This window comes from Dermacentor albipictus, unplaced genomic scaffold (genome assembly GCF_038994185.2).
Source record: "Dermacentor albipictus isolate Rhodes 1998 colony unplaced genomic scaffold, USDA_Dalb.pri_finalv2 scaffold_28, whole genome shotgun sequence".
Lineage (NCBI taxonomy): Eukaryota > Metazoa > Arthropoda > Arachnida > Ixodida > Ixodidae > Dermacentor > Dermacentor albipictus.
The window spans coordinates 1,608,690-1,621,605 of NW_027225582.1; the positions used below are offsets into that span (position 1 = coordinate 1,608,690).

The 12,916-nt window shown below is 41.0% G+C and overlaps 1 protein-coding gene across 5 annotated transcripts in view; it reads right to left on the reverse strand.

The window, feature by feature from the left end:
- Window positions 1–299: 299 nt before the first annotated feature.
- Window positions 300–12,916, reverse strand: part of LOC139046685 (uncharacterized) — a 32,958-nt gene continuing 20,341 nt past the window's right edge. The window contains exons 2-4 of one of the 5 annotated variants that reach the window (XR_011509989.1): window positions 7,499–7,649; window positions 3,923–3,964; window positions 3,426–3,542 (exon numbers count right to left, since the gene is read on the reverse strand). Coding sequence is in view for 3 of the 5 variants with exons in the window: in XM_070529687.1 (XP_070385788.1) it covers window positions 3,960–3,964 (5 nt within the window). In the remaining 2 variants the exon portion in view is untranslated. Of the gene's footprint in view, window positions 327–3,425; window positions 3,965–7,498; window positions 7,650–12,916 lie in introns of those variants that run through there. The other 4 variants (XM_070529687.1, XR_011509988.1, XM_070529686.1 and 1 more) reach the window with 4 other exon arrangements.

Sequence of the window (12,916 nt, forward strand, 5' to 3'; positions counted from 1 at the left end):
GTATGATGAGGCCGTACCATTACTTTTATTTGATGTTTTAATGGAGGCCGTATAGCTACATTTCTGGTAGTGCAAATTACAAAAAAAAGAACAAAACGCTGAACCTTTCAAAAAGCACACAACAATGCAAAGGCCCAAATTTTCAACTGAATAGCCTCATAGGCCTCTTACCCACACTGATGTGCTCGGTGGCATTTCCAGCCACATAGATGGGAAAGGGTGCAGTACCTGAGCGGAGTTTCAAGGTGTTGCTTGCTTGCTTGAATGAATTTTTTTTATAAGTCCTCATGGGCCTCGAGCCTGAAGCTCCGATCCTACAGTGTACACTGACAATTTGTAGAAAAAAAAGTTTGTTGTGTTAATCATTGTAGCAGCTCCACTGGACTTTGCTATTGTCTACTGCAAGGTTGTCCCACTTCAAGGCTTTCTTTTTTTGCAGGTCGTGAAAACACTGTCATGAAAATGCATTCAAAGAACAGGATACAGAGCGTTGATGTGACCAAGCACAGAGTTGTTCTGAAGGCGATTTTATTATTGGCAGCCAACTTCCATTGCTTATCATGTGGTGAAGTGCATATTTCCCACTCAAAGTGCTGTACGGGTGCCATATGGGGGATCAAGTGAAGTGACCCACTGTTTTGAGTTTCTCCCCTGCCAATAATTTACTTGTAGCACACAGAGAAAGACACGCTATCTTTTGTACAAAAATGTGCCTGCAATAGTGTGGCTCTGGCCTGCTGCTCCACCCATTCCTTTTACTTATTGGCAAAGTGCAACTCATTGCTTTAGTTGTTATAGCTACTGGGAGAGTTCATATTGAAGACGATGAGAAGGGTCGGAGAGTCAGTGGCAGGAGAGGCCCTCATAGCATTTTATATCAAGAAATTGGGAAATGTATGTCAGCAACACATCACTTTCATTGTACAACACGGGAATTGCTCTCCAGCCTGCTATAGTATAAGGAACGTATTAATAGCCATGTGCACCTCCAGTTTTATATATATATATAAAAAAATTCTGATGTTTAAAGCAAAACCACCGTATGATTAAGAGGCATGCCATAGTGGATGGCTTCCAATTACTTTTGACGATTTAGTTCTTTTTTAACATTCATTACGATGCAGGCAGCAGATGGATGTTTTTGCATTTTGACTCCATCAAAATGCAGCCACTGTGGCTGCAATTTAATCCCGCTGTCTCATGCTTAGCAACAGTTCTGCCTTAGCCACACATGATGGGTGTTATAAAAAAAATAAAAACCTGTACTGTGAAAAAAAAATTCAGTTGGTAGTGGAACTTTGTTTGGATAAACTTTATTTTGTGTACGGTTAGGCACGCATGTACATGCACTCTTCTCGCTGTCTATTTTTTACATCTTCTTCATACAGTGGTAAAGAAGAAGGCAAATAACAGTAAAGATATTCACACATCATTCAACACACAGGCTTCGCAGCCACAAGCACCACCTGCACAATGTGTTTGTGCACCATACATTACACAGAACATTTCGATTAACTGCATTCTCAAGTGTGTATTGGGCACTGTTTTGTCAGGCACCCAATATATTTTCTTCTTTGAAGAGAATATTTAGTAACATCTGGGTGCTTGCTATGTGCACCTTTCTGGTAGTTTTAGAATCGCACTCAACAAAACTCCTGCGATATCCATCCAAATTAGTATAACGAAAGGTGCATAGTACTAAATGTACTGTCAGGAACAAATACTACATGTTAAAACAATTTTATGTGGATAATAAATGCATATTTTCTCAGATAAGGGGATTCAAGTAATATTAGTCTCAGTAAATTACAGGTGTACATCTTCAAATTCTAAATGAACATGTCAACAAAATTTAATGCAAATTTGTCTTTACTTTGGAATCATGTGATTGCCAAACTGCACCTAGCTCGTGCAGGAAGAATATTTGACAGAAGCTTCACAAGCGGCACCAGTTTAAAGATATTCCAGATGCAGCGACATCCTGCTCTATATTCTACGCGCCTAACTATGTTTGGTCAGTGTGTGAAAACTTTGCGTGCAACGTTTAGTTCTAGTGCACATTTCTTGAAGCTGCTGCCAATTGACCTACCTACTAACAAATACTTTCCCGACTGGCTAGCTTTGACTTTCATTACTACATGGCCTCTAAAAGTAATAGGTAAAAATCTAATGAGCAAGCTGTTTGCATGTTCATAAGCAATTTCAATATATGCACCTGATGTCCACCACAGCAAATGATGGATTACTGGAAGAAATGCACAAATATATACAACTCTTTTTTTTACATTTACTTGACTGAAACACATGGTATGTGTAAATGTTAGTGCAGTGTTGCAGTATATGTATACTACCTGATGTCCTGAGAGAGCCGGATGGTCTGGCATCCATTTCCAAGTTACGACACAGACATATCTGTGCACTCCAGTGCAGTTTGGACTCCTTGAGAAGCTTTTGTTTCCACCGGATAGAAAACCGCTAAGAGTAAGAGGTTTCTGGCTTGGTGACAAGTGAAATAAGACCTAGGTGCCTCCATAATGCCAAACAGCTTAAGTGCCGACTAGTAAAAGAAGCCTGTGGATTGAAATATATAAATCCCTTGCCGTCACAAAAAGTGCATGTTTTCTTGTTAAGTAATTTATTTAATGTACCTTAGACTCTTCAAGGAAGCATTGTGTAAGAGGGGGTTACATGATCAATAACACATAATACTACATAACTTCCGTCACAAGCTTGAGGTGAATTTTTTGCAGTAGTGCTGTATTATGGATTAGTCCGATTAGTCCATAATTTGTTCATTTTGTGATGTGTTGCACTTTCTTCATCACTTGCAGTCAAATGCTCTTTTAGTGCTTTTTTTCGCAAACCTGCTATGGTCTCAGTAGAGACTGGCAGTATTGTAAATAAATAAAATAAATAAATAAATATTTTGTTGTGTTGCATATTTTTGTTCACTTGCATTGGAACCTTGTTTTGTATTTTGCAATTTGCTTTGTTGCATTACATTTCGATGTTACTAGTTTGCTTGTACTTTCATTGTAATAACTAAACCCCCCTTACTCAATGCCCTTTGGGCCTGTAAGGTATTTTAAATAAATACATAATCATTCTCGGAAATAAAAGTCTTGAAGCAATCTCATGCTAATAATTAAAAAGTGAGCAGTTCCGATCATTTCAAGTTAATCAAGTGCAACACATAGTGCAAAGAAAGTTAAGGCACCGAAACTGCAATTTCTATGATGAAGAAATTTTTAAATTATTAAATAAAAAATGTCAATGTGTTGTATATGTGTATACAGTAGGTCCAGTACGAGCTACATTTTACAGTGCAGTTGTTAAATATGTGCTTGCTGTAAATGATACTTGATCTCTGAAACACCCCACCCAGCACTTGTATCAAACAGTAATGAGGACAGCCATTCTTTTATGAAAAAGATGCATTTTTATTGCACAACCAGAAATTACATTCAACGATGTATATATGCATCTCAGTATGTCTATTCTTAAACAGTAATTACTCTACTTCTTGGGTGACTTGGTAAAAACTGCAATACACAATGCAACCAAAAGAAAAAGGCTTAGTCTTCCACACCAAAAACAAAATTGCTCAACACCAGTGAGAAGCAACCACTAATAGTATTATAGTTGAAAGGCTCACACTAGCATGTTGCTCAGAGAGGAGAAAAAATAGACTAATGTAAGTGCATGTTGAAGATTTCACCTTTAAAATTTTTTTAATTTGTCAGACTTGGCTGCAAAATTCGTTTAGGTACACTAGTACCAAATGTAATTACTAATTGAACCAAGGTGATCAGCGATTTGCAAGTCTGTAACCTTATATCTTAATAATTTATAATGCATGTACTGCTGCCTTGCTTGTGCTCTCAACTATGTGCACAGGCAGCATTTTCAGCCAGCTACGTACCCAGCCACTCGCCGAACAAGCTGACTGGACAGGTGGTCTAGCCTGCAAGATAAAAATGTGACACGTTTCACAGGTCAGCCAAGAAACCAACTAGCCCACCTTGCACCTGAAAATTGCTTTGCTTAGGCACTGAAACGAAATGGCTTCATTTTCCCATTTTTCCCCTCGAAGAATTATCTACACAGTCTAAGGGTACTTTTGTCCTTGTCACGGTCATTAGAACGGCTTTCATTGTCTTGACATTTGTCACTGCTCACAACCTCCCCTTGCTAAGTGATACACTCCGAGAAAAGTGGCCCTCGTAATTACTAGTTTTATGGTACATGAGTATCCACAAAAAGCTTGAGGGGCCCGGAAACACTTTCTATGAAAACGGAAATATGCATTGCAGCGAGCGTATTGCCCTTCCCAAAGGCTTGCCAGAAATAATTTTTCAGATTGGTCGAATATTTTCAGAGATACGAAAAGGATTCTGCATAGTTGTCACCTCTTTGGTTATTATCATCATCATCATCAGCCTGGTTACGCCCACTGCAGGGCAAAGGCATCTCCCATATTTCTCCAACAACCCCGGTCATGTACTAATCGTGGCCATGCCGTCCCTGCAAACTTCTTAATCTCATCCGCCCACCTAACTTTCTGCCGCCCCCTGCTACACTTCCCTTCCCTTGGAATCCAGTCCGTAACCCTTAATGACCATCGGTTATCTTCCCTCATTACACGTCCTGCCCATGCCCATTTCTTTTTCTTGATTTCAACTAGGATGTCATTAACTCGCGTTTGTTCCCTCACCCAATCTGCTCTTTTGTTAACCCTTAACGTTACGCCTATCATTCTTCTTTCCATAGCTCGTTGCGTCGTCCTCAATTTGAGTAGAACCCTTTTCGTAAGCCTCCAGGTTTCTGCCCCGTAGGTGAGTACTGGTAAGACACAGCTATTATATACTTTTCTCTTGAGGGATAATGGCAACCTGCTGTTCATGATCTGAGAATGCCTGCCAAACGCACCCCAGCCCTTTCTTATTCTTCTGATTATTTCCGTCTCATGATCCGGATCTGCCGTCACTACCTGCCCTAAGTAGATGTATTTCCTTACCACTTCCAGTGCCTCGCTACCTATTGTAAATTGCTGTTCTCTTCCGAGACTGTTAAACATTACTTTAGTTTTCTGCAGATTAATTTTTAGACCCACTCTTCTGCTTTGCCTCTCCAGGTCATTGAGCATGCATTGCAATTGGTCCCCTGAGTTACTAAGCAAGGCAATATCATCAGCGAATCGCAAGTTACTAAGGTATTCTCCATTAACTTTTACCCCCAATTCTTCCCAATCCAGGTCTCTGAATACCTCCTGTAAACATGCTGTGAATAGCATTGGAGAGATCGTATCTCCCTGCCTGACGCCTTTCTTTATTGGGATTTTGTTGCTTTCTTTGTGGAGGACTACGGTGGCTGTGGAGCCGCTATAGATATCTTCCAGTATTTTTACATACGGCTCATCTACACCCTGGTTCCATAATGCCTCCATGACTGCTGAGGTTTCGACAGAATCAAACGCTTTCTCGTAATCAATGAAAGCTATATATAAGGGTTGGTTATATTCCGCACATTTCTCTATCACCTGATTGAGAGTGTGAATATGATCTATTGTTGAGTAGCCTTTACGGACTCCTGCCTGGTCCTTTGCTTGACAGAAGTCTAAGGTGTTCCTGATTCTATTTGCGATTACCTTAGTAAATAGTTTATAGGCAACGGACAGTAAGCTGATCGGTCTATAATTTTTCAAGTCTTTGGCGTCCCCTTTCTTATGGATTAGGATTATGTTAGTGTTTTTCCAAGATTCCGGTACGCTCGACGTCATGAGGCATTGCGTATACAGGGTGGCCAGTTTCTCCAGAACAATCTGCCCACCATCCTTCAACAAATCTGTTGTTACCTGATCCTCCCCAGCTGCCTTCCCCGTTTGCATATCTCCCAAGGCTTTCTTTACTTCTTCCGGCGTTCCTCTAGATTCCTCTAGACTATTTGTCTTCCATTATCGTCGTGGGTGCCACTGGTACTGTATAAATCTCTATAGAACTCCTCAGCCACTTGAACTATCTCATCCATGTTAGTAATGATATTGCCGGCTTTGTCTCTGAACGCATACGTCTGATTCTTGCCAATTCCTAGTTTCTTCTTCACTGTTTTTAGGCTTCCTCCGTTTCTGAGAGCATGTTCAATTCTGTCCATATTATACTTCCTTATGTCAGCTGTCTTACACTTGTTGATTAACTTCGAAAGTTCTGCCAGTTCTATTCTAGCTGTAGGGTTAGATGCTTTCATACACTGGCGTTTCTTGATCAGATCTTTCGTCTCCTGCTATAGTTTACTGGTATCCTGCCTAACGGAGTTACCACCAACTTCCATTGCACACTCCTTAATGATGCCCACAAGATTGTCGTTCATTGCTTCAACACTAAGGTCCTCTTCGTGAGTTAAAGCCGAGTACCTGTTCTGTAGCTTGTTCTAGAATTCCTCTATTTTCCCTCTTACCGCTAACTCATTGATCGGCTTCTTATGTACCAGTTTCTTCCGTTCTCTTCTTAGGTCTAGGCTAATTCGAGTTCTTACCATCCTGTGGTCACTGCAGCGCACCTTGCCGAGCACGTCCACATCTTGTATGATGCCAGGGTTAGCGCAGAGTATGAAGTCTATTTCATTTCTAGTCTCGCCGTTCGGTCTCCTCCACGTCCACTTTCGGCTATCCCTCTTGCGAAAGAAGGTATTCATTGTGCTCGTATTATTCTGTTTCGCAAACTCTACTAATAACTCTCCCCTGATATTCCTAGTGCCTATGCCATATTCCCCTACTGCCTTGTCTCCAGCCTGCTTCTTGCCTACCTTGGCAGTAAAGTCGCCCATTAGTATAGTGTATTTAGTTTTCACTCTACCCATCGCCGATTCCACGTCTTCATAGAAGCTTTCGACTTCCTGGTCATCATGACTGGATGTAGGGGCATAGACCTGTACAATCTTCATTTTGTACCTCTTATTAAGTTTCACAAGACCTGCCACCCTCTCGTTAATGTTATAGAATTCCTGTATGTTACCAGCTATATTCTTATTGATCAGGAATCCGACGCCTAGTTCTCTTCTCTCCGCTAAGCCCCGGTAGCACAGGACGTGCCCGCTTTTTAGCACTGCATATGCTTCTTTTGGCCTCCTAACTTCACTGAGCCCTATTATATCCCATTTACTGCCCTCTAATTCCTCCAATAGCACTGCTAGACTCGCCTCACTAGATAACGTTCTAGCGTCAAACGTTGCCAGGTTCATATTCCAATGGCGGCCTGTCTGGAGCCAGTGATTCTTAGCACCTCTTTGGTTAACAGTGACAATATTCAACCGAGCCATACAGAATACACCCCTGATACATGCTCACTGTCAATGTGGCCATCCTTTCTACAAAGCTTCACAGAGGCCGCATACAGTAGTGTATCGGAAATGATTATTCTTCTGAATCAGAAGAATAGAAATATAAGCTTTCACCATCACAAAACCTACTGCGATTGTACCAAAGCACAGGCTGCCACCTTACTTGTTCATTTTGCACCCACGATGTCATCAAGTTACGGACATGATAGTGTCGAACAACCATGCCTTGCAGCGCCAATGAGAAAAGCAATGTTGAACAGCGAAACATTGCTCTTCGGAGCTCTTCAGGCTGGAAGAACTGAAGCATTTTGACTCTGTGAAGTTCAAAATATAGAAAACAAAGAAGATGCTGGAATCTTCTTCGCTCCCAAATTGGCTACATAAGCACTAATTTAACAAGAGATAGTTAAAAACACTTGTACTTGTTCAAGACATCTTTACATATAGGGTGTGTTCAGATAAGGACCGACTTTGGGAGGTCCTTATGTCTCTTCTCCGGTTCTGAATTGCCCTTGAGAGTTTTTTTGGTGTTTCACAATATCTGTCAGTGTTTATTGCTGTCTCAGCAGGCAGAAAGTTGACCAACAGTACCCTTTTCCAGTCCCAAAACACAGTTGCCACGACTTTATCGGCAGACTGTGTTAGAATTTTTGTGGCTGGGGCAAAGAGGGATGCCGCAACTTGTGGGACTGTTTTGTCTCAGGTGTAAAGTGGAATGCCATGGTACCCATCTTGGACACACCTTCCGATATTGCAACGTTTCCATTAAAATCCTGTGGATGGTGCTTCAAGAAGCCTCGGGAACCAAAATGCAGAGAGTACCTAGAGTGACCCTCCGATCTTCACGCATGACCTCAATCTTCGCAACTGTCTCTTCGGAAACTGACGCCCTACCGCTCCTTTCTTTGTCGTGAATTTCAGTACAGCCGGCTGTAAACTCTCTACACCACTTGCAAACGTTCTTGACATCCATGCACAAGTGGTCATACACTTCCATCAATTACCTATGAATTTCAACCTGCTTAACACCTTTTGCATTAAAAAATTTAATAACTGCGCGAACTTCACACTTGGCAGTAGCGTTCAACGGGAGCTTCATTTTCAATGGCTGCCAAACCAAGACTGAGCATCCGATCAAAGCGCACACGTGCTTATTTGAAGAGTGGAGGAAGCGCCACTCACAACAGTGTGGTGAACACCGTATTAACAGTTTCTCTATGTCCCCCAAAAATAGGAGAACTTTCATTTGGAATTTTCCTCGTATGTAGAATAACAAAATCAAAATTACATTCATATTGTATTCCAAGCTCGCTGTTTTTCTGTTAGTAAGGAAAAGCGACTAATATCACACCTTTTTTGCCTCTTTTAAGCCACGAAATGACATGAGCTTGGGTTTTCAGTAGGGGGTGTGCAAATATAAAAATGTTTGAATATGATTAATCACAATCGAATATCAAATGATATGCACATGCATTCATTAGCAAGTTGGTTTAACATGTTGGAACACTGCAATTACATTGTCATTGGTACAAAAATAAACTAGTAAGGTATACTACAAGATTGTTATCTCTTGAAAATTGAATAATTTCCGCTGGTTGTCTGTTCTCGCCAACCTGTGCCCTGTTATACTGCATGAATGTCCTGGAAACTCAGGGGCATTTGACCCTGTACCTGCCGAAACTCATCGAATTTGCTGACAAGCAATAAGCTCAGGATTGCAACCTGCAAAAGAGTGCACCCTCGCTGTTTACAAATCCGTGTCCTTTGCCAGAGAGAGGTTAGCTTCGCTGCACAGCTTAGAAGTCCAGCAGCTAAGCATGTTTTACAAATGAAATTTTGCCAGCTGCACAAAATCGCGAAATTCAGCACAAAATCACGCACTTGCTTACATTGGTTAAAACCAAACGTTATGAAGCTTGTTTACTCCTGCACCGAAAGAAATATATTCAATTTATTTCAAATATTCCTATCCAATAGAATATTCAAAAATTATTGAGTACCTATTGTCGAGTTGAGTATGATTAAAAATATTCAATATTTTTGAATATTCGCACACCCCTAGTTTTCAGGGCTCCTGTATCAATATTTCACCTACCATATGTTAAGGTAGCAAGCACACAAGAGAGCGCAAAGCAAGCTGGTGAAGGCTGGTCTGGGAAACTACTACCGGCACTACTCTCTAAAATGCTTCGTTTATATGGCCGGTGTACTAGCCAGTGGGAAATCGCAACGACACCGCTGTTGTAGAGGAGTCATGTGTGTGTGATCAGTTAATGACAGTTACAAAAGAGGTCCAGAATATTTTTTTGTTAACATGTTTGTATTAGACAGAAAAACCTATCCACACATTGTAACCGAGACTACTTTCCCTACATACGTCTTTGTTTCACACAGAAAAAATCTTGAATAAGATGAAGTGCAAAAATGTCACATCCATGTTTCAGAATGTTCTAACTTAAAAAGCGAGTGGTATAGAGAATACAGTTTTGTACACATTGAAAAGTCATCTATTAAACCTCTCCCACAGAATTAAGGTAAGTTGAGTTTAATCATAGCACGGCATGAACAAAAATGCTAACTTTCCACTTTCACATACAAGAAAAAATTGGTGGCTTATTTGGCATTTTGAAATGATGGCTTAAACTTCAAAGAATTCATGCAGGAACTCCACAGGTGTTGTCCAAGTATGCATAATCATTGTGCCACTTGCTCATCTCCATGCAACCCAGTACCACTATCAATCTTATCAAACTTGATCCGGCCAGTCAGTATAAATGCTTATCAATCCTTATAAGTCATTATAAATCTTATCGCAATTGATTGGGTCCTTATTAACATTTATCTGTCCTTATGGGACACAATCCAACTGCTATCAACTACTATCAACCTTACTAGTATTGCTCTGATCATTATAAGCCCTTTTTAGCACTTCATCCACCCACATTGAACCAGTAGCAACCGTGACAAGACCAATACTACCCCTCATCACTCCTTATATCAATTCATTGACTCCTTGTGTATCTGTGCTGCTAGATGCGAAGCACACGAACCCTTGGAGATCAGTGGCATTTCGGTCGGTGAAGGAACCCTCAATGCAAGGCGCATCACGTGACCACTGAAATGCATTGTGGATGTGGCGTGTTTGGCATTACATTTTCCCAAAGTCTGAGTTTTCATGATATGCAGAACGCTCCAAGATGGCTTCACGTGTGGTTCTATAGATGGCTTTTATTCCACCATCATCAAATCTTTCAACAAAGCCTTCACAGAAACTGTTCTTGACATTTGTTTTGCACTGCCGGTACAACATTCATATGGTTCAGCTATATTCAGCAAGCGTGGGTATTTAGCCCAGTGCATAAGAAACTCAGTATTGGAGTGTGGGGTGTTAGGTTCAAAATTCAATATTGCCAACGTTTTTCTTTTCGAATTTATTTTGTTTTACACATTAATTTCTTTATAGCGATTCATCTTACATGACGGATGGATGGGTTTCCTGGTTGGGTATGCCTAGAACTGCTTACGTATGGAAAACCTTTTGCTCTATTCGTAATGTGCTACATAACTTACAAAAGAGTGTATTTACCATTTTCTTTATCGCTAGGAACTGGATGGCAAATGTAAAAAAAAAATCATAAGTCAGAATATCAACTATTTTTGTCTTCAAAAAATAAAAATAATTTCCGATTTCAGTAAAATTACTTGAGGTTCATCTCTTGTGATCAGTTTCCCACAAAATTATGTTGCTATGTTTTGTTATTGATAAAAATATGCAACATATATACTAAGGTACTCACTTCACTGTTCAACGATGGGGGTAGTTATCAAGGTCAACAGCATACTTATTCCAATTTTGTTTCCAAGAAAACAAATTTCACAGTGGCTGGAGTTGGTGGCAATCATGCACAGGCAGCCAGAATCATTATTGTGATAAAGGGCCGTTTCGAAGCTATGACGAGGCTATACAGATCGACTAATTTATCATTCAAAAAATAAATGATGGGTTTTGACGTGCCAAAACCACTTTCTGCTTATGAGGCACGCCGTAGTGGAAGACTCCAGAAATTTTGACCACCTGGGGTTCTTTAACGTGCACCTAAATGGCCGTTTTCGCATTTCGCCCCCATCGTAATGCGGCCACCGTGGCCAGGATTAGATCCTGCGACCTCATGCTCAGCAGCCCAACACCATAGCCACTGAGCAACCACGGCAGGTTTATCATTCAAAGCTTGGGTTGAGAGGTCTGTGTCTGATGAAGTTATACGAAAGTGGAAGAACCGTAGCTTTAGGTTTGCGACTTCGGAATGTAATTATTTGCGTTATTTGTGCCCAGTAAGTAACCATTCAGAGAAGTAAGTACTAATGCAAACCGAACATTCTTTTTTCAATCTGTGAATGCACACTGCACAACATATAAGGAATTTCCTTGGTCAGGTCGCACAACGTAATGTTCTTTCACATACTGAATTCACCTTAGTTCAATAGGTCTATAGTGAAATGTTTAATGTGTAGAAAACTACTCTCTATACCATGCGCTCTTCCAGCTGCAAAATTTTGCGGCCTGATAATGCGATTTTAGCACTTTTTTACAGTTGAGATTTCTTCTGTGACAAAGTAGTCTCTGTCCTATTCTGTGGGATGGTTTTCGTGCCTAAAATAAATATTTGGAACTGCTTCTACAATCTGTCCTTACCTAAACACACCCAGCTGACTCCTCCACTGCAGTTGCGTCACTTCCCACTAGGCATATACACTGGTCATGTAAATGGGATGAATTTCAGATATCAAGCTTAATTAGAGAGCAGTGGCAGTAGTACTTTACCCAGACTAGCCTTATGCTTGTGTCATACAGGCACCCACAAACTTCTTTACGATAAGAGAGTTCGACCTCAAGGAAGTCGTGATTGTGTCACGGCCTATAAAAGAAACCGCGAGAGGTGCATTCAGTACAAGAATGTAACTTACTGCTAATTATGCTTGTAGCTATTACAATGAACGCTCCTTCCACAAAAATATTCAATATATTTGATGCACGAAAGATACACCTCGTTAAAAAACAAAATGCGCTCACTAAACAGCAGTGCTGACAGCCACACTAGCCACCCTGTGCTTATCGACATTTTCCTTTGCGGTCTAGTGAGTAGGCTCTGCGTTCTGCAACCTAAACTGCTGCAAACTATACTAAAACGCAACATTTCATGCAATGGTCACCTTGTGAGCTTTCTTATTTTGTCTACCCCTGCATGACTAGCACGACAAAGGCTGCACTTACATTTACCCAACGCAAGCGGGCAGTAAAAAATTGGGCTGACTGAGCCCCACGTGACCGCGCTTACATGAACTCGCTTCTGACAAGTCCAGACAACGATGGCACACGGTGTCGAGCTGAGACACCAACGCGTCCTAACTGAGCTTCTGGTTCGTTTCTGTCTGCAACAGCTCTATTCCGTGGGTCTTATTGCTACGATGAGGTTGGGCTGCACAGTGCTTGTTTTGGCCTCATCTTGATGCTATTTCTGCTGCTGGCACCTAAATCGCGACATCACAGTGTTCCTGCACAAGTCTTGGCATTGGCGGGCCC